Source organism: Neurospora hispaniola (genome assembly GCF_033458365.1).
Source record: "Neurospora hispaniola strain FGSC 10403 chromosome Unknown B0T23scaffold_3, whole genome shotgun sequence".
Taxonomy (NCBI): domain Eukaryota; kingdom Fungi; phylum Ascomycota; class Sordariomycetes; order Sordariales; family Sordariaceae; genus Neurospora; species Neurospora hispaniola.
Window position 1 is genome coordinate 1,516,696 of NW_026944408.1, and position 23,273 is coordinate 1,539,968.

At 53.0% G+C, this 23,273-nt stretch overlaps 9 protein-coding genes across 9 annotated transcripts; 2 read left to right on the forward strand and 7 right to left on the reverse strand.

Moving 5' to 3' along the window:
- Positions 1 to 1,033: 1,033 nt before the first annotated feature.
- B0T23DRAFT_313590 (pyruvate dehydrogenase E1 component alpha subunit, mitochondrial) lies at positions 1,034 to 2,390 on the reverse strand (the record flags this gene model as incomplete). The annotated part of the gene is made up of 4 exons (XM_062834750.1): positions 1,034 to 1,545; positions 1,604 to 1,690; positions 1,751 to 2,118; positions 2,257 to 2,390. Coding segments are annotated over 4 exons (1,101 nt in total), but the record flags the coding sequence as incomplete, so codon positions are not given.
- Positions 2,316 to 2,890, reverse strand: B0T23DRAFT_376584 (uncharacterized protein). Its single transcript, XM_062836975.1, has one exon. The coding sequence runs from the start codon at positions 2,865 to 2,867 to the stop codon at positions 2,574 to 2,576; it is 294 nt and encodes a 97-aa protein (XP_062693880.1). The 5' UTR covers positions 2,868 to 2,890; the 3' UTR covers positions 2,316 to 2,573.
- A 1,229-nt stretch (positions 2,891 to 4,119) lies between these two features.
- B0T23DRAFT_108663 (uncharacterized protein) lies at positions 4,120 to 5,003 on the reverse strand. Its single transcript, XM_062831824.1, has one exon. The coding sequence runs from the start codon at positions 4,689 to 4,691 to the stop codon at positions 4,173 to 4,175; it is 519 nt and encodes a 172-aa protein (XP_062693881.1). The 5' UTR covers positions 4,692 to 5,003; the 3' UTR covers positions 4,120 to 4,172.
- A 313-nt stretch (positions 5,004 to 5,316) lies between these two features.
- B0T23DRAFT_313275 (quinon protein alcohol dehydrogenase-like superfamily) lies at positions 5,317 to 7,555 on the reverse strand (the record flags this gene model as incomplete). The annotated part of the gene is made up of 5 exons (XM_062834736.1): positions 5,317 to 5,550; positions 5,617 to 5,965; positions 6,041 to 6,403; positions 6,485 to 7,047; positions 7,112 to 7,555. The coding sequence occupies 5 exons, from the start codon at positions 7,553 to 7,555 to the stop codon at positions 5,317 to 5,319; spliced, it is 1,953 nt and encodes a 650-aa protein (XP_062693882.1).
- Positions 7,556 to 7,748: 193 nt separating this feature from the next.
- Positions 7,749 to 9,005, reverse strand: B0T23DRAFT_108666 (uncharacterized protein). The gene has a single exon (XM_062831825.1). It carries the CDS (start codon positions 8,627 to 8,629, stop codon positions 7,943 to 7,945), a length of 687 nt encoding a protein of 228 aa, XP_062693883.1. The 5' UTR covers positions 8,630 to 9,005; the 3' UTR covers positions 7,749 to 7,942.
- Positions 9,006 to 11,534: 2,529 nt separating this feature from the next.
- B0T23DRAFT_313962 (uncharacterized protein) lies at positions 11,535 to 17,479 on the reverse strand (the record flags this gene model as incomplete). The annotated part of the gene is made up of 2 exons (XM_062834774.1): positions 11,535 to 14,318; positions 14,375 to 17,479. 2 exons carry the CDS (start codon positions 17,477 to 17,479, stop codon positions 11,535 to 11,537), a joined length of 5,889 nt encoding a protein of 1,962 aa, XP_062693884.1.
- Positions 17,480 to 19,636: 2,157 nt separating this feature from the next.
- B0T23DRAFT_108728 (uncharacterized protein) lies at positions 19,637 to 20,229 on the forward strand. Its single transcript, XM_062831826.1, has one exon. It carries the CDS (start codon positions 19,727 to 19,729, stop codon positions 20,042 to 20,044), a length of 318 nt encoding a protein of 105 aa, XP_062693885.1. The 5' UTR covers positions 19,637 to 19,726; the 3' UTR covers positions 20,045 to 20,229.
- Positions 20,230 to 20,415: 186 nt separating this feature from the next.
- B0T23DRAFT_427465 (RNA polymerase I associated factor, A49-like protein) lies at positions 20,416 to 21,852 on the reverse strand (the record flags this gene model as incomplete). Its single annotated transcript, XM_062840061.1, has 3 exons — positions 20,416 to 21,246; positions 21,300 to 21,625; positions 21,699 to 21,852. The coding sequence occupies 3 exons, from the start codon at positions 21,850 to 21,852 to the stop codon at positions 20,416 to 20,418; spliced, it is 1,311 nt and encodes a 436-aa protein (XP_062693886.1).
- Positions 21,853 to 22,079: 227 nt separating this feature from the next.
- Positions 22,080 to 23,082, forward strand: B0T23DRAFT_376599 (uncharacterized protein). The gene is made up of 3 exons (XM_062836976.1): positions 22,080 to 22,819; positions 22,900 to 22,976; positions 23,031 to 23,082. Exon 1 carries the CDS (start codon positions 22,553 to 22,555, stop codon positions 22,787 to 22,789), a length of 237 nt encoding a protein of 78 aa, XP_062693887.1. The 5' UTR covers positions 22,080 to 22,552; the 3' UTR covers positions 22,790 to 22,819; positions 22,900 to 22,976; positions 23,031 to 23,082.
- Positions 23,083 to 23,273: the final 191 nt, after the last annotated feature.

Sequence of the window (23,273 nt, forward strand, 5' to 3'; positions counted from 1 at the left end):
TTTTCCTGTTTGTCTTTCTTTCCTCCCACGGCGGATCGTTGTTGTCCTTTTATACCAACAAATACTAGTCTTCCAATCCAGTAACCTGGTTACCAATACCAATTGAGAAAAATAGGCCTGCTGCTGCTGCTGCTGCTGCCTGTTTCTGCCTGTTGTGTCGCAGTCGGCGCGCTTTCCCTTAGGTAGTTCCCTGCTGCCGTCGTCGTGTACTTGTAGTAGTACTGAGTGTCGTCCCTACTACTTACGCCGCGCTAAACCTTTTATGACGTGACGCGCCTTTCTGTGGTTCGTTAACGCGATCCCTGCTCCTTTCCCGCTAACAAAAAGTCCAGGCAACCGTCGCGTAAAGTGGCACGGTCACATGAGCCGCATTTGCCTTACATGCCTAAGTAGGTAGGTAGTATTTGCCTAAGACCCTGTGCTTGTGCACTAAAGCAATAGTCCATATTCCGCGCACGGGTGACAGAAGTCAGGGACCCCTTGCTGTGCGGGCGAAATTTGGGGTACCTACCGTCGCAACGTAAGCGCCAAGCACCGCCCATCAAATTGATCTCCAAATCTCCAACAGCTCAAAAATGTTGGGCTGAGAACCCGATTTGATACGACAGGGCTGGCAATTCGAGGCTGGGCAGGGAGGGGCAGGCTGCGATACGATATCGGACCTGATCTCACACAAGGTCATTCATTCACCTGATGCATCATAACAAGACCGCTATCTTGAAAGCTTATCAATTTCATAACCCGCCTTCCCTTTCCCCATCCCTTTCCCCTTAAACCTGTCTAGAGATATATATATGTGTGTGTGTGGTTGTGTTTGTGACTGTTTTGCGCTACGCAGAAATGTTTATTATACAAGGAAAATGGAAAGAAGAAGCAACAACCGTCCATGATGACCGACGTAGATAAAAGACGCCAGCACCATTTTTGTTTTCGTGATATGCATCAGAGAAAATGACAAGTTTCTTGGTTGTAACTTGAAAAAACCCATCTAGTTTGTCATTACTTCTGCCTCTCTACTCAATTTTCAACTTTTTTAGTGCTTGAAGTAGAAAAGCTCATCAGGGGTACGGCCACGGATAAAGTCGGGCTCGGTACCCTTGACGTAGATGTCCTCAAACAGAATCTGCTGGTTGGCCTCCGGAGGAGGCATGGCCTCGGCGGCGGCAACCTCCTCGTTGACGTAGGCGCGAGCCTCCTTGTCGAGGTTCTTGAGCTCCTCCTCCGAGGCAACACCCCACTCGAGAATGTGCTGCTTGAGGCCGGCAATGGGGTCGTTGGTGGAGCGCATGCGCTGAATCTCCTCACGGGTACGGTAGGTGGTGCCGGGGTCGGACATGGAGTGACCACCATAGCGGTAGGTGACGTACTCGAGCACGAGAGGGCCGTTGTCGTTGTTGGTCCACTGCTTACCGTACGCGACGGCGGCCTTGACGGCGAGGACGTCCATGCCGTTGACCTTGAGACCGGGGATGTACTGGCCACGCTTGTAGTAGTCGGTCAAGGCCGACGAGCGGGCGGCAGAGGTACCCATACCATACTTGTTGTCTGCACGATCACACATGTCAGTAAGAGTATCTTAGACCATGAAACCCGGGCTACTTACTCTCGCAGCCGAAAAGGGCAGGGAGGTTCCAAAGCTTGGCCATGTTGAAAGACTCAAAGACCTGACCCTGGTTGCTGGCACCATCACCTATAATAATGTATTAGCCTTCCGAACTCCCTTCGTTGTTCCCACCAAGAAAAGGCTTACCGTAGAGGATGATGGAAGCGTTCTTGCGGCCAGTGTACTTGTGGGCGAAAGCAAGACCAGCACCGACGGCGACCTGAGCACCGACGATACCGTTACCGCCGTAGAAGCCCTTGGTGAACATGTGCATGGAACCACCCTTGCCGTAGGCAATACCCCCACGGCGACCGAGAAGCTCGCCAATGATGGAGCGAACGGTACCGCCGCGCATGTAGGCGAAGCCGTGGCAACGGTACGAGGTGATGACGTCGTCAGCTCTCTCGATCGCGTGCTCGATACCGACGGCGACAGCCTCCTGACCAACGGACAAATGGCAGAAACCACGAATCTTCTTCTCCTTGTACAGTCTGTCGGCGGCCATCTCCATTTGTCTATATGCAGAGCAATGTGTTAGCTATATGCTATGTTGTGAAGCCATGTTGATCCTCCAGGCCGAGATCGGCAGAGATAGGAGGGGGGGAAGCTCAGAGCCCCGGTGGTGACAAGGTAGGATTGTAGTCTTTGCATACCTGACGACGACCATGTCGTAGTACATTTGCTTCAGCTCCTTCTTGGTGACATTGAGGGTGTAGGGAGGGGGGTCGAGCTCGTAGGTCTCGAAGCTCTCGTCGCTGAGGGTGACCTGGAAGGGCTCGGTCTCCGACTAGATTGAAGCAAAATTGCATGGTAAGCTTATCGATGTTCCCATTTTCGGAGCAGGAGTAGTCATAGAAGCGACAAGTAACAGTCTTTGGATTGCGCGCAAAAATCTGCACAACCCAGCCCCCAACGACAACAACGACGGCGACGACATGATATGTTTCGAAACCACCAAAACAAACGGTGTTCATCTGGTGTTTTCTATTGACTTGACGTCAAGAGAATGAAGGCGGGTCCGGCGGGTCCGGCAGCAAGCGGTAAGGTAGACAGACTCGCATGGGACATGACTTGCTTGACTCGCGAGCGTTGCTTGGGGGACTCGGGGAGGGGACATGACTAGGGAGTCTCTCCTTCCCTCCAGTCTTTTGTTTCTCCAACACACACAAAACCACCATCGAAACCCACTTCGAACGACATGCGACATCAACAGTAAACAAACGTACCTCTGGGAGGGGCTTCTCGAGCTGGGCCGAAGCAGCATTGGTGGTGACGGACCTCCTAGCGGCGATCGAGGGAATAACGACACGGGGAGCAGCAACGCGGGCGCGGACGGGCGCCGCTACCCTCGTCGATAACCGGGCTGCGCGAGAAAACATTCTGAATTATCTGTCTCTCTCTTCTCGCTGGGAAATACGATGGCAGCTGAGAGATTGAAAGAGTTGGGGGGGGGGGTGAATGACGACGGGAGTGGAAGCGGAGAGAGGACGAGAATGAAGGACGAGTCGACGAGCAAAAGCAAACTGGCAAACTGAAAATCCTTGGGACGGGACTGGAGTGTGGAAGGGTCGCGAATTGATGGGCTCCGATGGGGTAGGCGAGCCAGGGCGCCCGGTACGGCAGGACTGGTGCGGGCAGCCAGGGCAGGTGTGCAGCACCTAGCAGGCGCAGCACGTCAGGGAACGAACTCTTCAATTGGAGATACGCCGGCGCTCACAGACAGGGCACCAGCACGGATAGGGTATCGTCGGATATGTGTGTTACGCTGTGGCCCGGGGGATTTTTTTTTCTGGCATGGAGATCCCCCAGCTGTACTGTCACTGCTTACCTACCTACCTTACAGGAGCTCTCTGTCCACTGCTACCAGAAAAGCTTGACAACCTAAGGCGGGCGGGCAGGTACTAACGCGATAGAAAACTCCCACAAACGGTACCTGTACGAGTATGCCGGCCGTTCTCCGGAGCTCGTTTTGACGCTGTCAGGGCTGTCAGAAAAAATTATTATGGATCTCCCCGTCGCGGTCCATGAGCTTTGGAGGAGAATGGAGGGGAAGGGGCAAGGGACGTCCAAAAAAAAGTCCACAGTCAGAGGGGCGAGGCGAACGAGTGTTGAGCAGAGGCAGAAGCTTGGGTAGCACGCGCTAACTGAGTTTGGCATTGCATGGATCAGGTGGGGGAAGGAAAGTTTGTTGGAGATCTTCGAGCTTACCTCCATGACAAATTATATATAAGACCTCGTTTGCCGCCCACGAGTACAGCCAAGGGTCTCAATGATTTCGTCACGGACGAGGTGAACTGAATGAAAAGACTCTTGTTTGTTTTCGTCCTTCTCCTTGTTCGCTTCCAACGACACCACCACCACCGTCACCACTATGACCAGTTACCACAACGGGCGGCACTCAGTACTATGCCGCCATCCCGGCCTATCGACTCCATTACGAACCCCATCAAAAATGGAGTTTGACATTCCGGAATGCCCCACCCAACAGCCGCCGCTTTCCACTTGCCTCACGAACTCTACCTAACCTCGATCGGGAATAATTGCTTATCAGTTTTCTTACCACTACAGTTTAGACGACAGGCGTGGCATGCAGGTAACCGTAATCAATATCTGACCGGGCATGGCTTCGAAGGATTCTACGTATACATAGGGCACTTTTGGTCCGGTTCGACGATATCTTCATTATGAACATTATCAACAAAAACAACTTTTCAACCATCCCGATGGCAGACAATATAACCACAAAAGCATAAAACCCAGCATAAGACAAACCATCGTGCATATCAATCATTAATCTATCGCTACAAGTCTCTCTTCGCCCCGGGCATGTAGGCATAGACAAGTGGGTTTGGTATCCTATCTTGGGATAAAACAAAACATGCGATATGCATACGTTGAGGGAGTGAACAAATGCAAAACAGGTATAAGATATAAGGCATTGTTGACCCATGGCATGTATATGTCTTTCATAGTGCCGGTTGCGGTAGTGTAGTACAGTGTCTCGCAATATAGTAGTGTAGAGTTCCTGAACAAAGTGTATTTGTACCGTGACCACATCCAATGCCGAGTTGCTCATCCGCTTCTTCATGGGCTTTCTCCTCTGTCCCGTCTGTCTGTCCGTCTGTCTGTCCAGCTGCGTGCGTTTCTGATATAGATATAAAGCACAAGAGAGAAGACGCAAAAAATAAAAGAAAACAATATGAATGCTGGTCCGTTGTCTGCCTGTCCGAATGCGTGTGGGTGTGCTTTGAAAACCTTCATGTGTGTGTGGGTGTGTGTGGGTGTGTGTGTGTGTGTGTCAACGCCATAGCAATGCTTCCTGCAAAGTTTCCGCGCTTAGTGATCATGGGTATTGCCGTCACGTCTGCAACCTCAGCCAGCTGTACTGGCGCCACGCGCTATCTGAAATTGCTAGGTGCGCTCTCCGCTGGTCTTTGATTCATCCGACTTTCGCCAACCAATGCGCTGAAATGTATCGTGGGGTATATTAAAGGAAGGCGATGTGTTGTGGTATGAGTGAAAATTTCCTGGTGGTCGAGTATTGTCTTAAGTTGGGAATTTCCGATGTGGCTTCTTCCCATCGAGAAAGTCGTTGGGAAACACGTTACGGATGTCTTGTTAAGAGAGGGCTCTTGTAGAGGTAATGTCCGTCAACCATAATTGCCGATAGTCTCCTGTAGCCTGAGGTTGGTGGAGCCCCCTCCTCTGTAAGTCTAGGCTCCCCTCGATGCTTGAAAGAATGATGCATTTGGTCGAAGAGGAGCTGTGGCAGGGCCGGCATCGGGCATATCCACGTCCTGCATTCCATTTCCTAAGAGACTATCGTCCATCGCACTTGACGGCCTTTCGGGAACGGGGGCCTCAATGGTCGGTCGTGGCGTAAGCATAAATGGTTGTCGCTCGTGTCGGTCGAGGAGAACATCTTCGGGTGGAGAGAAGGACCAAACCTGATAGAAATCATCATCGGTTAGCAGCCAAACAGCAGATCGCGCCGAGATACCGGAAATTCTCACCTCCATAACCGTCCTGCTGTTCCTCAGTGCCATCGCAACGCACTTCTCGGCCTCAAAGGCAACGCGCCAAACAGCCTCTCCCTGAGATATAAGCTCGCGAACAAGCTGGCCAGTCTTGAGATCCCAGACCTTAACCCGTCCATCACTGCCACCACTGACAATCCGCGTGTCGTCAAACTGCAAGCTTGTAACACTGTTATCGTGAGCCGCAAGGCGATGGATAGGGCAGAACCTTTCCAGCGACCAGACTCTGACTGAGCCGTCACTACCACCGGTGACGAGGGTGCCACCACGCATTTGCAGTTGTCCGACCAAAGACGTGTGACCTTGTAGAACCGCTTGGCACTCACTAGACTCGATGTCAGCACAAGAGCATATGGATTGGTAGCAAAAGGGCCAGTCTGTATGCGGTTTGAAAACTTACCCAGTAGCGGCGTTCCAGATCCTCACGCTGGTATCCAAACTTCCGGTTGCCACACGGTAGCCATCAAAGGCGATTGCGTAAATTTGGCTGTAGTGACCTTGAAGTGTATGTAGGCAGCGGCCCTCCGAGATACTCCAAACCTTGGCGGTTGTGTCGTAACTCCCCGAGACAACAATGTCGCCATGGATTTCCAAACACCTTACACTAGCCTGGTGACCGACAAGCACGTTTCGGCACACTCCGTTCTTGATATCCCAGACTCGGAGGGTCGTATCCCTAGATCCGGAAATAGCAGTGTTTGCATCCGACATCTTGAGACATCTGACGGTGGAGGTATGTCCACGGAGTGTGTGCATACAGACACTGGGCACATGTGTCAGCAGGGGGGTCCTGATACTGGTTGGGGAAAAGAAAAAGGAAGGAAAAAAAATGGGTGTAACATACCCCGTCGTCAGGTCCCACACACGAACATCTCTATCACAGCCACCACTGACCAAAACGTCGTCCCAAGGAACCATAGCCCAGACGCCCATCATGTGGCCCCTGAGTGTTCGTAGTTCGTTTCCTTCCGTGTCGAACACATGTATCTTGGTGTTGTCGAGAGCTACAATGATGTACTTCTTGGTAAGGTGGAGGCTAGTGACTACACCGCCTTCCTGAGTGATGTTTTTCGTAATGTTGCGTCCCCCTGTCCGCCAGGCGGCGTCCACAAGGTATCGTTGTTTGAAGTGCGACTTGTATGACCTGGGCCTCCTCAGGCTCGATGCGTCGTCAAAAGTGACTGAGGCCGCGGGAGCGCTATATGGCTGGTAAAAGCTGCTCGTAGGGTCTGGTCGTAGGAAGTTGGAATACTGCATAGAAGTCTGTACCTCAGATAGCCTACGCTGATAGTCGTGCTTCAGACAGAGGTTCTTCCATGTCATGTCATCGCTCACCAGGTCCCGCCACCTGCGAGACACTTGAGAAGCTCTTGCCAGGTCTTTGGGGTCGTCGATAAACGACAGAACCTATCTAGGGGGTTAACAACCTGGGCCATACACCCGAGATAATAACAACAGACGCAGCACTTACTCGTAAACACAACTCATCGGGCAGGCTCATCATGGGGTCCTTCTTCAAGCGCGGGCTGACAAGCTGGAGAATAAAGCTGAGCTGTTGGCTATTGCACATGTTCACAATGTCTTCGAGTATTCGCTTTTTCTCCGAGGTGGTTGCCTTGAGGAAATTCTCCCGCATTATGGACAAAACTATGCTTTCATCCTCTTCCGCGTTATTCCAGTCCGGCTGAGTCTGTGATGGACCAGGAGATGCTGCTGGGGTCGGCGGTGGTGGCGGTGAACCTGCTGAGAGTTGTTGGTTGAAGTCGGCAGAAGGGTTCATGCCTAATGGTGTTAATGGTGGTTGTGGGCGATGTTGTTGCGCCAGTTTGGCGCTATGTGTGTTGAGCGACAACTCTTCCCCGAGGACACTGCCTCTCCTTTCAGAGATACTCTGATGCTTTCCGTACGGCGACATGATGGCGATGATTGGGTGTCCCAAAAGCTATGTGTCGAAGTGACCGATGATTCCTTGCGCTATCGAGGCGCAAGTCGTGATGCCCAGCCAACGAATGCACTGGCGCTTACAAGCGGTACCGTGTGGTAGCCAGGATTTTCGAGAGTCGAACTCCCCGACTATTTGGCTGTTGATGGTCCAGATTCGGCGGCAGTTGCAAAGGTTGATGAGGTCGATGGTTTACCGAGGGTAACGAAAGATGGATACACTAGGCGGCGATGTGGTTTGTGTGAATCACGAATCGGTTTGCCGCAGCCCCCCTTTTTTTGACTCGTCGACACACGGAACAGGCAGTGCGTCGGTGTGCCTAACGGGTGTCCGTAAGACCAAGGCAAACAGAAATCGAGATCAGATACCGATCGTTATATGGAGTCGCGTGGGTTGCGCTCGCGGGAGGTCGGACGAAAGAAAAGCGGGTGTTTGATAGTGGAGAGTGGGCTGGCCGCTAAGGTGTCTGTGACCGGGACGACGACGACAGGAGACGGTCGGATGAGATGATGGCTTGGGTCGCTTTAGTTGGGTAGATTGGCGGGAGAAAGGGGGGGGGTCGCCTGGACCACTTCTAGGTATCTCGAGGGAACCGGGTTGTCGTTGACCGTTTGACAGAGGAATGAACTGGGAGTGATGTGGTGTACAAGTAACTTTGGTGGCTTCACAAGGGAGAAGCAATGATGGATTTGGTCGAGGAGGACGATGTGTGTTCAAGGGGCCGCGCCTTGGGATTACTTCAGGTTGGTGTGGCCTGCATAAGGGGAAGCAGCGTGGATGGTGGATGTCCGGTGCAGTGCAAGGTGGATGGCGGAACAGCGCAGGTCCAGCCAGTGGACTGCCCTGGCCGCGGCGGGTCGGGCGCTGGCTCCCAAGTGGAGCGCCTACGGTACATTGAGGGAGTGCTTCCTTGCTTGGAAAGTGCCTGGTTTCCCCATCGGCTTTAGTTTTCAGGGCCCGTCGCGCCATGTTCCTGCACCGTGCAAAGTCGGCCGGCCGGGCGTGTTTGAGAAAAGCAGGGGAGGCACTTCTCTCCGATTGTTCCATCGTCGAGAAGGCCTTTCCCTTATATGTCTTGAATTAACAGGTCGCAGTGATCGAGTAGTCCTCGACCTGAGGACAACTGGCAACCAAGGGACTGGCGGGAGTCATCATTGTCAGGTGAAAACTGAAGCCTGAAAGAGCCACGACGGAGCCGGACGGTGCGTGCGGCAACCTTTTGGTCAGACGGTAAGTAGCGGTACATACCTAAGTAACGGTACCCTTCTCCCTTTCCTCGTACACTACATTAGTACAGGAACGCCCGTGCAATTCATCTCCGGAAAGAAGGGTCCCAAGTTCGAGTCCAGACGTCGAAGAACATGCAATAATTTGAATACGACAAGAGTCCGTATCATACACTACATAGTGTAGTCCTCTCTCCCCACATGTCAGATGGCCGATGGAGATGCATAGCCAAGAAAGAGCCACTTTCAGGTGACCAAAGCTAATGCTGGAGAACACCGCCCGTTGGAGCTGTCTGCCATTACACGTGTAGACTTTTAAAGGTGATCATCTCTCTCAAACCAGCGGTAACATATGCGAACCCATCCGCCAGCAGCTGCCGGCAATCCCGAGAAAAAATACGGAGAAGACGGAGACGGCGGATGTTGTCCCAGTGGCACCACCACGGACCTGCATCTCTCTCTCGACTCGGGATTCTAGTCTAGTGTGTAAAGGCAATCAATCGATCATGCATTCCACTTCCCCATTCCCCATCCATTCTCCATATACCCTACACTACTCTACCCTACCGAAACTGTCTATCTATCCACCGTCCAGTCCAGTTGGCGACATCCTGCTGCGCCCTGTTCGCCTACACTACACCTATGGCGACATCCATCCATCCAAGCTCCCCAAGATTTACATACCTAGATCCGCGGAGAATAAGGCGATTCCCATATCGACCCATTTGATCAAAAAAAAAAAATGATCCCATGATGTTTCGCCCATCAAACCCCATCAGAGATGACCCCCCATCTCCCCCATAACCGTACATATCTACATACATAACTCCCAATATGTAGTGTATATGCAGCCTCGCAGTATGTGTTGTCCTGCGTGCGGGCTTTTCGAGGCCTTCTCAGGGGGGTCTAGAAGACTTTCATGCAGTCGTCAGTCGCCAGTCGCCAGTCGGCATTGGTGGGGTGTGTATGTAGGTACTTTCGACATAGTATCTTAACCCCTTATTAATCACTGTGGGATGGAATCTCCTCTCTTACACAGATTCTCCAGATTGTAGTTTGCAGCGGGGATCTGTCACCAGCAGTCAACCGCTCTATTAAGATTGCAGACTGTTCTACCGACAGATTGTATGTACATAGACAGACGGGAAGGCACACAACTCAAACATATGTATGTAAAGTAGTATGTAAAGTAAGTACATAAGGTAGGTAAGGTACCGCTAGACCGGCCGTACGAGGTGTATCAGATTTCGAAACTCCTCCTCCGCAGTGCGATGCCGCTAGTAAAACCTGCGGGGCGGGAGGGGGGCTATGTAACTACCTATTTGATTGATGGCCCGGGCGGCGGTTCGGGCGGTTCGCCGGTTCGCCGGTTCGTCAAAAACTAAACCACACCCGATTTCCCCGAACCCGAGAAAAACAAAAAGAGTGGCACCCGGCGGCCGAAGACCTCCGATGGGATGGGTTGGCGGTTACATATGTCATGGACTGTACCTACACTACTAATGTAGATAACACTACACTAAGGAGAATTGTAGATCTTCAAAAGCAGCAGCCGGACCTTGAACCTTGCCAAGGTATCAATCATATAGAGTTACTACACTAAACAAAAAGCGTCTTGGCCAACTCAGGCACCAACCACCACCCGCCAACCTTCTTCACACTTATGAGACATTGAGTTGGACGAAAACACATCCAACATAGGTAATTACTTATCTCTCCGTGTCTCTCTCTCTATCTATGCCATCGCCAAGTTGTCAACGACAGGATTGGACCGCCCTACGGGCCTTACCGCCCTGCGTGCGCCGCGAGCTAGCTAGTTAGCTAGCGGGATGATGCACAAGAAACGGCACAAGATGCCAAGCCAAAGTTGTCCGTAATCAGCAGCTTTCTTCACCGCCCTACCTGTCTGTTCTATGTATGTCCATATACACTACACTACAGAGATGGCTGTGAGGTGTGTGCTTCAATGTCTCACTGTCCATGACTCACACATGTGAAACCGTTTGCGCGGTTACTCGGCTGTTAGATGGAGGTTCGGACCGGGCTGCCCTTACGTTATGTGAACACAGATGATATCACCGGCGGAGTGGGATATCCATGTATGCACATGTGGTGTAAGACATTATCCAAGGCTTCAGTCTTTTAATGCTCTAGCACTCCGGAATCCTTAAGATTTAAACTTGTCAGTATCAACGGCCAGTCACCAATTTAATGTGATATAATAAAATCAATGGTATACCGTAGCACGAGCATATTGTAGCAAAGTGAAGTGCCCTGTACACATGAAGCTAACCTAACCTGCAAAGCAAGGTACCCGCTTCTGAACGGTTAACCTGAACCTAACCAGAGAAAACCAAAAGGCCCCCTTTCTAGCTACATAAACAAAGTAGCAAACAAACGGATAGGGGTTTTGGTTGACGGTAGAGAAACAAAGAACAGCAGAGACATGAGAGGGGGGGAAAAAAGCGTAATAATCCATCCAGTCCAGTCTACTTTTACACTCCAGCCGATTCTGTCTCAAAGTTTTCCATCCACGGGCACATGCTAACATGGTACATAATCGCTTTGTCTTCGCCTTCTCTTTTTTCCATGCTTCATAACAAGTATCATCTCTCGCACACAAAACATTCTTCTCTCTCTCTCATTCTCTCTCACAAATGCCCCGTACGAAAGGCAGGACACACTCCCCACAAGCAAATCTTCCTGAAGTCAGTCAGCCCTAGCCCTTACTTCAACCAGATGTAAGGCAACCTCTCATCCTCCGCTGCCGCCTTGTTGCGCTTCTGGCTCGTACTATTGCTAGTAGGCGTCTTCTGGCTACTACTCTTTCCACTATTGTTGCTCTTGCTCTTCTGGCTACCACCGCTCTTCTGGCTGCTATGGCTCTTCTGGCTGTTATTGGTGCTACCAGTACCGCTACCGCTCGTACCCTGGCTTTCCGAGCCATTTCCAGCAACAGCAGCAACGTTGGCGGAGACCGCGCTAGGGGCTGAAGCTGAAACAACAGTGGGAGCAGGAGTAGGGACACCTCGAGCAGCAGCAACAGCAGCTGGGCCAGGAGCAGCAACTGAACCGGCAACGACACCGGTGGAGGAAGCGGTAGCGTCGACGGGGACAGCGGCAACAGCAGCTTGAGTCTGAGTCACGGCCCGAGACTGAGCAGAAGTCGACGACGAACTCTTGGCGGCCTCGGCCTCCCTCTTCTCAAGCTCCTTCCTTTCATACTCCCTCTGCTCTCTGCCCTGAGCATCAATCAAGATGCCCTGCACGAGCTCAATGTCGGTAACTGTATCGTCAAAGACGTCGGCGAGCGTGGAGAGGACACGCATACGATTCCACTCGTGGCGGTACTGCCAGATGGCATCCATCAGCTCTCTATGGATCTGCTCCATCTGCTCAATGTTGCAGCCGGCCGTGCGGTCCACGAGCGTGGACCAGAACTCGCAGACCTTACCGTCGTTAAGGATAGGCTGCTGCTGAGATGAGACCGAAGTGTCGCGACGGCCGAAGGGCAGATGGGCATTGTTCCGGCCAAGGGCCGGGCTGTTGTTGCTGTACGGAGAGCTATCCGTCTTCTTACCGCCGGTGCTGCCAGGGCGGACGGGCCCTTGAAGAACCCTCTCCATACAGTCCGCAATCGCAAGGTCCCTAAGACGTCTGGCCTCTAACAGACTCCGCTGGCTATCAGGAGTGTCATTGCTGGGTTTGCTATTTTGACTGTCCTCATTACTGGGTTTGCTGTTTTGACTGTCATCATTACTGCTACCCTGCTGCGGCTGGTCCTTAGAGGATGACGAACGGAGACCACCGGCGGGAGATTCGTTAGTACCGTGGGTCTCAGCCTCCTCAGGCACGGCCGGCAGCAGGATGCCTTGCGCAATGCCAGCCATCTGTGAATGAGGCCACGGGCCGCTACTAGAAGAATTACTCTGGCTTTGGCTCTGACTGTTGGTTTCCACAAGGAACGCCGCAGCAGTAGGGTTAGCAGTCGTCTCCTGGCTCTCAAGCAACTGGGATGTTCCCCGAGAGATGCTCTGCATGCCATTCGTCTGTTGCGTGTTCCACTCTCCACGGCCTGAGCTTGGGTCAGAAGTCCTGGTGTTCGAAGCATCATTCTGGATAGCGGCCGGGGAGACTCCTGGAGGCACAGTTGTAAGTGCTGATGTCTGCGAGAATGTGCCGATGGTTTCTCTATTTGTCTCTGTGATGACGCTGTGCTGTTGAAGCTGTCGTTGCGCTTGCCGATATCTAAGCGGCGAGCTGATTTCAACTCCCTGAGAGAAGAGCAGAGTGCTTTCTTCTTCCACCGTCTGGCCGGTCTCGCCTGGGTTGGAAGGGTGCGATGTGCCATTGGTAAGCGGGTGCATCCCAGAAGAGTTCGGGTTTTCGGTCAACTTGGGGCTCGTGATGACCTGAAATCTGGCCGCTGTCGTGTGGGCGGGCTTGTTCATGGGAAAACCAATACCAACAGGGCCTTGAGACTCACTATCGTCTTGGGTCTCGGCAAGGTCAGACTGGATCTTGTCGACCATCGGCTGGAAAGCCGCCTTCTTGCGGTGACGCTCTTCGGCCTTCCTCGTTCTTTCGAGCTGCCTTTGGTAAATGTCCTCAAAATTGATGCCTTGTGTTTTGAAAGAAAGGTTGATATCGTAGACATCAATTTCAACGTTCGTAACCATCTCGCTCGCCTTCGGGAGATAGTCCTTATCGCCGATAGTCTTGACATCGAGGAATAAACGCTTAATATCTTCGTAAAAGTCCATCGGGCGGGCATAATAGCCATTGGCCAAGCGCTCCTCAATTGTAGTAGAGTCGAGGTTGTAGTAAAACTTGCCAGTCTTGGTTTCAAGGATGCCGTCAACACCCTTATCGTCCTTGGAAATGACAAAAGGCCGCTGCTCCTGTTCACCCACATCCGGACGGACAAAGTTGGGATCAGACTCCTGGAAGAGATAGCTGATCGTGTTGAGAGGAATGACAGGTTGTCTGAACTTGCGATACCTGCGCTGAATCTGATCCATAATCGGTTGCAGTCTTGCCTTCAGTAAGTTCAAGTGGTGGAAATCAATCTGGCGCTGAGCTTTGATCTCCTCCTTGGTAGGAACCCTGGGTGGCGGCGGCGGAGCAACCGGCAAGATTTCAAGCACCCGCTTCTTGCGGCTGGAGGGATCCGGAAATTCCTCGGGAGCCTTCCACAGGTTCTGGATGATAGGGAGAAAGAAGGCGACACGTTGTTCACGGTCCGGACGCCAGATCGCGGCACGGTTCTTCTTAGAGAACCCGAACAGTTCGGTTAACATCTCGGGGGGGAGCAGGTCAGGCATCGACTCCGCTGTGCCGAATACAAGAACAGGATCGGTCGGCGATATCTGTCGAAGCATCGTCGTGAATGTCGTCAGGGTAGCATAACCAAGGGTCGTCCACCAAGCGTCCACATTGGGAATAAAGATTACACTGGGCTTGTGACGTCTGACCTCGGTAAAGAGGCTCACAATGACTTGTTCAGGGGGCTAGATTTCATCACATCAGTCAATATGTCACAAAGTGTGGACAATTGAAAACTTACCTTCGAATCATTCAGTAGAACAGGCAGACCAAAATCCTGAACATGAACACCTTCCAAGTAATGCAAAACAGCCTTTGACAGGTAGCCGTGTCCCATGCCCGCCCCTCCACAGAGGAGCAAGCGAGGGCGATAGACACGCGACCGCTGGAAGTCCTGACTCATCTGCTCCCTTTCGAACCCGCCATCAAAATCCTTATACGGCTCAAACATGGCCTCCTCCAGCGCGGTGGTCTTCTTTGATCGAGGCAGAATCCTATCCAACTGCGCGACGAGAGCCTCAAATTGCTTCTCCAGAAGTGGCTTGACCATTTTGGGGATGGTCATGGCGCTGGATGACGCCGAACGCTCAGACGAGGGCACCATCTTCTTGATAGAGTGCATGAAATCTGACGCCTGAATGTTGATCTTCTGAGGATTGACCACAAGCTTTTCCTTGGATGTATAGATCTGGGGATACGTTCTCTGAATGGCATTCAGAGCCGCCTCGGTGCAAAGGGCACGGAGATCGGCACCGCCATATCCCTTCGTGAATTCGGCCAACTGGTCTTTGAACTCGTTCGACAAACCCCAGTCCTTGGTGTGAATCTCGAGAATCGATCGCCTTCCTTCGATGTCGGGAAGGGGGAAGTAGAATTCTCGGTCGAAACGGCCGGGGCGACGCAAAGCAGGGTCGATGTTGTCAGGCCGGTTAGTGGCACCGATGACAATCACTTGTCCACGACCGTCCATGCCATCCATCAACGCCAGCAGGGTAGAGACAATGCTTGCGTGGATCTGCTCCTGCTTGCTAGATCGCACAGGGGCAAGACCATCGATCTCATCGAAGAAGATGATACTGGGTTGCGTCCTCCGAGCTTCCTCGAAGAGCACCCGCAGCTGCTTCTCTGCTTCACCAACCCACTTGCTGAGAGCGTCAGCTCCTTTGCGCATGTAGAAGCTGATCTTGCGGCCTCCGGAGCCGACCGAGTTGGCCAAGGCTCTGGCGAGGAGAGTTTTACCGGTACCGGGCGGACCGTGGAAAAGAACACCTCGTGGTGGTGTAACATGAAATCTGGTGAAAAGTTCGGGATACAAAAGGGGAAGCTGAACCATCTCCTTGAGTTGGTCGATGTGGCCTTGTAAGCCTCCGACTTTGCTGAAGTCAACACTCGTGTCGACGCCAAGCGGGTCCGCATCCGCAAACACTTTGAGATTCTTCACCTTTCCGACGTTAGGTGTGGCGCCTCCAATACCACCCAGGCCGTCCACATTATGGGTCTGAGCCGCAGGATTGGATAAGCCAACCGCAGGAGCGGCAGAAGTGGGTGTCATGCCAATAAGGTTCTGGCCAGGACCGGTTCGTTGCACCATCTCGTCGTCGCTGCTGTCGGAATCAACGCCGCCCGTAGCGCCGGTGCCCCAAGGGCCTCCAAGCAGAGCGCCAATTCCAGCGCCACCGAAGGGACCATAGGTGGTGTTCAAAGGACGGTCCCATCCTGCATTTCCTCCGTTCCTCTTGCGGCCTCTTGCTGGCGTTGCCACAGGCTCTTCATCTTCCTCGGCCTCGAGAGCGGCCAAGTCGATCGCCGGGATAGTGTAATCAACACGCTGGGTAGTGCGACGTCTCTTGCCTGCGGGCTCCTCGTACTGAATGGAAGGTGAGCGGCGACGGCGAGTGGCAGCTCTTCGTGGCCGCGAGCGTGAGCTCTCGCGAAGCTCCTCGAGTTCTTCGGCAAGCTCCTCCCTATCCAGCTCAACTTCCTCGTCGCCAGAATCTTGGTTGCGGCGAGGCCTTTTGGCAGCGCGGGCGCGGGTGGAACGTCCGCGAACGGGTGTAGCGGCAGACTCATCTGCACTGGAACCTTTACGTACACTCTTTTTAACTGAAGCCTCCGAGGCGTAGCCTTCGTTATCGCCTGACTCCTCGCCTGGCTCAAAATCACTACTGGGTTCCGCGAGCGACCTCTTCTTCAAGCGAGATCCGCGCCTGAGGCGGCTCCTGAGTCCTTCGCCCTCTGGTTCAACTGCTGTGACAGTAGTCGTGGTCGAGGCAGCTGTAGTAGATGTGACGGCTCTAGCCCCACGAGTCCGCCTAGTAATCGGACGATCGTCTTCGTCGTCACCGTCTGCGTCTTCCGCTGCTGGTTGGCTCTCAGTCTGTGCAGGTTGTTCTTCGCTAACCTGCTGAGCAGCTCCTTCCTCAGCCACCTGTTCAGCCCTTCCCTCTTGGTGCTCGTCCGGATGGTCAGCGGGCGCATCGACCATGTTCGCCTGACCGGCCAGCTCGTCCACATCGTCAACATTGGGTATATCCGTCTCGACCTTGAATTCGTCGTCATCTTCCTCATGCGAGGCTTCGGGGATGGGTGGAGGTTGTTGTTTCTTAACACCCTTGGAACCACGGGTAGCTCTGGTGGCGTGGGTCATGGCTTCCGGGCTTTTACTTCTTGTTGATGCGCGGGTGACGCGGGTATGTCTTCCTGAGTTGGACAGCTCGAGCAATGGCTCGTCCGTCTCTTCCGTGCGGGCTCTCGTAGAGCGGCGGGTCGGGGGAACCATAGTTGCTGGTTCTTTGGCAGCAGCGCCACGTCTTGGTCGTTGTGAGCTTGGCTTGGCGCCTTTCTTGACACTCAGCACAACGATGCGAGACTTCTTTTTGCGGGGACTCTGTTCAGGAGATTCTATCGAAGGCACTCTATCTTCTTCGCCGGGCTCTTGGACGACGTCTTTGTCTTGGTCAGACGACTGGATCCCGTCTTCGTCTTCACTGCTTTCCCTGTACGATTGGTGTCGTGCGGCAGCCTGGCGCATCCGCCTGCCCGTAGCGTTGACAGGAGCGTCCGAGTCTTCTTCTTCTTCTTCCTCGTCTTCCTCTTCACCGAAAGAGATGTCTTGTTCGCTGTCGCTGATATCTTCGTCGTCTTCGATGTCGGATCCTTTGTATCGGCTGTTCCGCCTGCGCGCGCCGCCAGCAGCGCCTCGGTTCTTTGGGCGGCGGGTATTCGCTTGCTTTCTTGCACTTCGCGGGGTTCGTTGCTTCTCGGCAATGGGGTCAAAGTTTTCGTCTTCGGGATCGGATTTGTTAGGGTCGAAATCCGTGAGAAAGTCCTTTTTACGCTTAGACATAGCAGATGGTTGGTGGGGGCAAAACGGCTAGGTATAATATGGTCCAATAAGTGCTGCAACGAATAGCTCTGAATAGGACTGGGGTGGGTGGTGGACAATAGTAGGGTGGATTCCGATGGGGTGCCTATTCCGTCCGATGGCGAGAATGGGGGCAAAAAGCTAGCGGTTGGTGAATTGTTGAGCTTGCGACTGGCTATTTCGATCCGATGTTTATTGATAACAGCTATTCAATATCTAGCAGCCTGCCTGAATAAGTCGTGTTAGGTCCGTGTGTGCCGTGCAGAGCAAAACAGGATGCGTCAACAGGTCAAGGGAAACAATAGGAAGTGGGAGCAAAAGGACGGGATGGAAAGATGCAACTGAAGACCAGAAAAGGAGAGAGCCACATACAGATTTATGTTCTGTCTGGTATGGACCTAGATGCCGTGGGGTGTGAAGTTGGGTCAACACTCGGCTCTCACCTTGCTGTCAGGTTGACGACTAACAGGAGGTGGGATGTACCGCTGCATCGACGGAGCACTTTAGTTCAGGTCGAAGTTGCCTTGAGGTTTGGACAGAGCAAAACCTATCCAAGGGCGCAATTGAGGTAGAGCCAGACAGAGAGTCGAAGGGCATCTAGGAGAGGCACTGGGCAGGTAGTAGGATTTGGTAGATGCGACGACTGATGCGACGATGCTTTTTTTTTTCTTTGGGTAATGCAATATGCATACACACATACACACGGCAGCAGACACGCACACACACGAACACACGCCCGGCACTAGACTAGACTGCTCGCTGGGGAGTCGAAGTCGGACTGCGGTGCCGGTCTTGGTGCCGAGCTAGTATGTTATGTAGAGGTTGTAGTAGTGGAGGGAGGCAGCAGTGTGGTGTAAATCCTCTCGCGCGCGCGCATAACTTCCCGAGAGAGGACTTGAAGCAAACTCCAGTCGTTGAGGTGGTTATAGTTGAAAGTCGCGAAGCTGGACAGCTTCACCTCGGCGGGAGATATCGAGTGCAGTCGGTCAGATGCCGTGAATTGTAGGTAGGTTGTGCAGAAGGAAGGCAGGACGGGAGGGAGGCCAGAAGCAGGGGCAAAGACTACCTAGGACTGGCGTGAAAGTGTCACTGGAGTTGAGGTGGTGAGTGAATGAGCGTGGTGACCTGCCTGGGGTGCGGCAGACGGGAGGCAAGAAGGTGGACAGTCAGCGGTCGGTCGGTCGCGTTCGTTCCCTTCATTACCAGGTAGTTCGCGGAACTGTGAACTGGAATGAAACTGGAACTGGAAGAAAGGCGCTGGTTGGCACCATCCTGGCCAATCAGCACGCCCCGAGACCACAAAAGCTGGTCCATGCGCTGCAGGCACCAGCCCCGGCATTGCGAATCACCTCAGAAAAAATCGCAAAGTACCCCCCTGCCCCGACAATTCGCCCGTCGACCCAACTTTGACGCGTCGAGAATTGAGCACTCGTATTGTCGCTGTCATCAACACAAAATTGCAGAGAACGGCTGCTCAGATTGAAAGCAGAGACATCAGAGAGCATTGGAAAAGGTGCATTGAGTGTGCAAATGCAAAAATGAAGCCGCAATTTAGAGAGCAAAGTAATGTGTGGAAAATGGTCGTTGAGAGTGAGACGCGTCTGAATTGAAGATCCCAAAAGCTCTTTAAAAGAGGCAATGTCGTCATACCATTTAAGCTGGTCGGGGTGGGCGCCGGTGAGGAAAACTGCACTGGCTCTGGTCGCTCGGTGGGGATTTTCCCCACGTGGCTTTCGAATGCGGCTCAAGCGCCTTCACTCTGCACAACGCCAAGGGGTCCAACTTAAGGGGACTGGACTGGAGCGAGGGGAAGCACAAGCAGCGGCCGGCACACGGACGACGGGATGGTCAAGGCAATGGGCTAGGGAAACGAGGACGGACAAAGTCTGCCCGGGACGCTTTGGGGAGGCACAAGGGGAAGGGACTCCATCGTGGGGTGATCGGCTTCGGCCCAGCCCTACCTCTACCTACCACCGACGGCGTCTCACACCGCGGGGCGGCCAGCGGCCAGCGGCCAGCGAAAGGGAACAGGGCAGCGGTAGAAGGTGACGCCAGGGCGGATGCCCATCCAGCCATATAACTACCTTTCTATCTTGTTTTCTTCTAGCCTGGCCGTCGGCTGTTATGATATCTGCGTAGGATTTGCCGCGGACATTCTTGTTACATATGTCCGGTCGACGTTCGTGGTTCTGATTTTGCACATCGACTGGTGTTAGCTGGTTCAGGTTAATGATCATCTCTGCCCCATTGCTCATCTTGAAGCCCGTCATCAGTTCCCATCTTCATTATTGGGTCCGTGCGGATATCAGTAGTAAACAAACACAAAGGGGTTGGCCAAGCGTTGAGGCACTCAGAAATCAGAACCCAGGGGGGCCAGGTTTCTGTGGGGTGACCCTTTTCCTAGATTTCAATGTCGTCTCTTTGACCCCATTCAGAGCTTATGTAGATGGGGGGACAATAGGCTTCCCGCCATACTTCTTATGGCCCATCAATTTCCATGACTATTCTCTACACCGTCTATACAATGATATATGCTTTCTAGCATAGCTTTTACTGCCCGAACCACAAAATAACTAATGTATACCTCCGCAAGATGCTCAAATAGTGCGGTACAGGTCATGGCCTCCTCTCGATTAGGCGCTTGGAATTTTGATTGGCCAGCGCCTGGGTGTCGCTTGGGTGTGTCTCAACAACACACCATGGTGGTTACAGGCTGGAAGCGGCCAGACTTCCAACTGAGCTGGACAATCGCTTCTCTTGCCAAAAGCATGCCTTTTCTCAGCACTTCGTAGAGCACTTCCAAACGTAAGTGCCCAAATGTCCAATGTAGGACTGGGTGGATGATGTGCACTGCGCACAATCCAACTAAAATTGATGATATGATTCGTGGCCGTGGGCCCGGCTCAGCAAAGGGTGATTTACCTCTTCCGTGCCGGCAGTCTGATCTTGGGAAACTGAAGAGGCAGCTGCAGAACGGCAAAGTTCTCCATCCTGTCAGCGACCTTCTGTTGCTTGACGCGAGCTCCAATCTCGATAAAGTATTGGTTGAGCTGCTTCTGCTCCAGCTTCAGATCTTCTCTCAAGTCAATCGTGTTGACCTTGAAGCCGTCGATGATGGCGGCAAATGCGCAGCAGTGCGTCATCAGAAGGTCAACGTGTGTCTTGCGCATGACTCCGCCGTCCGAGAACTTGCGGCGGATGTTTTCAATCACGATCTCGGGCGCTGGTGCCATAACCTCGCGCAGCTTATCCCTCTTACCAATGCTTCTTGTGCCACGCTCCCTTCCTTGCGAGGTAGCGTTCCAGAAAATGATGACGAACAAGAGGTACCGCAGTACCCTCAATCTGTGCACCGCGTCGTCGCTGCTTGCTACGTTGGAAACGCGCTTGGCGACGAAGCGCGAAGGTACCTGGATGTCCTCTAGATTCTTGACGCTCTCCTGCCAATCCATCACTGGTATCGCGTTCAGGACCTCGGATCCGATGATTTGGGATGGTACGTAGACGTCTGCGATTTCTGTGGCAGCGAAGTTGCCGCGCGGTACCGGTCGGGCGTTGTCGACAGCGGCTTGAAGGTCTTCCTTGGTCGACATGTCCTTGGTGGCGGTCTTGATGGCGTCCATCATCACCAGCTCGCTCTGGCCAACCTTTTGAGATGTAATGGCATTCTCCGTCACGTCGCGGATCGCCTTCTTCGCCTTCTTGGTACCGAATGCCTCGCCGAGCTCGTTCCTCATGGCCATCATTTGCTGTTGCACCGTCAGTCTGGTTTTATGCCCCTGACCATTCCTTCCAGGCTTACCTGTTTCTGAGTCTTCTCTTCCATTGCCTCGTCAACAGCCTTCTGCGACCTGACTGTGCCACGGAGCACCGTCTTGCGCGCCTCCACAATCTCGACCTCGGCAGTTTTGGGGTTGAAGATGCCAATGTAGTGCTTCAGGTATGGGTCGGACGAGTCTCCTGTCCTGTCTTCGCGAGCTGTGTAGTCCATCGTCCGGTGGTTGGCAGAGTGCAGCAGCAACTCTTGTGCGGGCGCACCATTCTTCTTGCGCTTCGAGGTCTTGTCGGCTGGTGTGGCGTAGGCTTGAAATTGTATGGACGAAGAGAGAGCAAGTCCCGAGGTCGCGGCTGGGAGCGCATGTTAGAGTCTTCCTCCATTGGACTTGACGGCCATGGTTTCAGCCGATCAACATGTGCTTACCCACGACCGGAGGCGCATACTGCGGCCTCTTCACGGCTCCGACATTGATGAACTTGGGCGACTTGGACGATTTCTCGGAGTCGATCTTCTTCTTCTTGATTTGGGGTGTTGTATCCTCAGCGCTCTTGCGCTTCTTGTCTGATGAGCTTCCCATGGTGGTGTTTGCGGGCTACAAAGGTGCTGGGGTAGTGTAGAGTCGTGAAGTCCCGCCAAATCAAATGGATCATGCAGCTGGAGAGTCGCTGTCTGAACTTCCAAGTGGATCCCGCAGCCAGAAAAAAATTCTGCCGCCTGCCGGGGTCCGGTATCAGTTACCGCCTTTGCAATCGACACACCACACTCGATGACGACGATGCAATATGTTTGATGATTGTCTTGAAATACTACGAAGCGCGGAATCTTCATGTTATGAAATCAATCGCTATCTGTTTGCTGTTAAATTGCTTGGAGAGATGAAGAATAGCAAGCCGCAAGCGTGCTAGAACAATCAACCAGACATGGAGGGGTTCAGTCCAAGTCACAAGGCGAACCAAGGCTTGGGACGCGATTTCTATGCCCTCGTGCATGCAGGCCACTGCCTCCCCCGTCGTTAAAAATGTTCACTGATGTTGCAAAAATTGGTATTCCCTTGTGTGCAAATGCCATGTCACCTGTTCGAGGGCAGATGGCCATGTTGTCGACAGAAACAATTGATCCAAGACATGCAGTCCCGTTTGTCACAGATGCAGAGAAATGTACCATGAAGCGAAGCGGCCTTTATTGTTGCTGCGACGGGTATCCCGAATTCGCGTCTCCAAACTAGACAGTTTGCTCCCACCGGCGTTGATCCGTAAACACCTTGTTGCTACTCAACCATGAAGTTGACAGGCAACCAGCCAATACCATATCCACCACCAAACAGTTCCGTTCTATGTGTGCCGCAGTTTGATGTGCAGCATGTCCCGAGGGGTGCATGTTCCGTAGGAACCCTGAGTTCGCCTGATCACCGCAAGGTTTCAGAGCGACCGATGTGGCGTCATTCCGCGCTGAGGGGAGGAGTCGACACCGAGCCCAAGTTGTCTGATGGCTTAGAGGATGATGTCAAGAGCTGATTGGGTCGAGTGAGGCGAGGCGTTTATTTGCTGGGATCGAGTCAGCTTATATGCTCCAGAGTGGCGATTGTAGCTGCATCAACTGTCGATGCGCCGATGGTGAAACTTACGATCTCGCTCTCATCTTTCTTCTCTTGCGCTTAAGGCGTCTCACGCGCTTCTTTCTCCACTTCGCTCTCATCTTGAACTGCTTGTATGTCAGTAGGCGGCCAAGCAAATGCTGGGGGGCGGGAGCGCGTACATCTTGGATTTAAAGATGAGTTTTGCTTGTTGGTGATGGGAAAGAGTTTCAACTTGCGAATGGAGAGGGGGAACTTTTATCTCATAGGGCTCCAGGGCAAGCAGCCCTGTGGGGTAAGTCAGGTGACGCAGGCCCAAATTGCCCAGGCCTGCCGCTCTTTGTTTGTATGCGGTCCGTGCGGGGTGCGACCTTTGCCCTAGGTGGCCCAAGCTCCCGCTGAGGGACGGGAGCTTCAGTTGGACT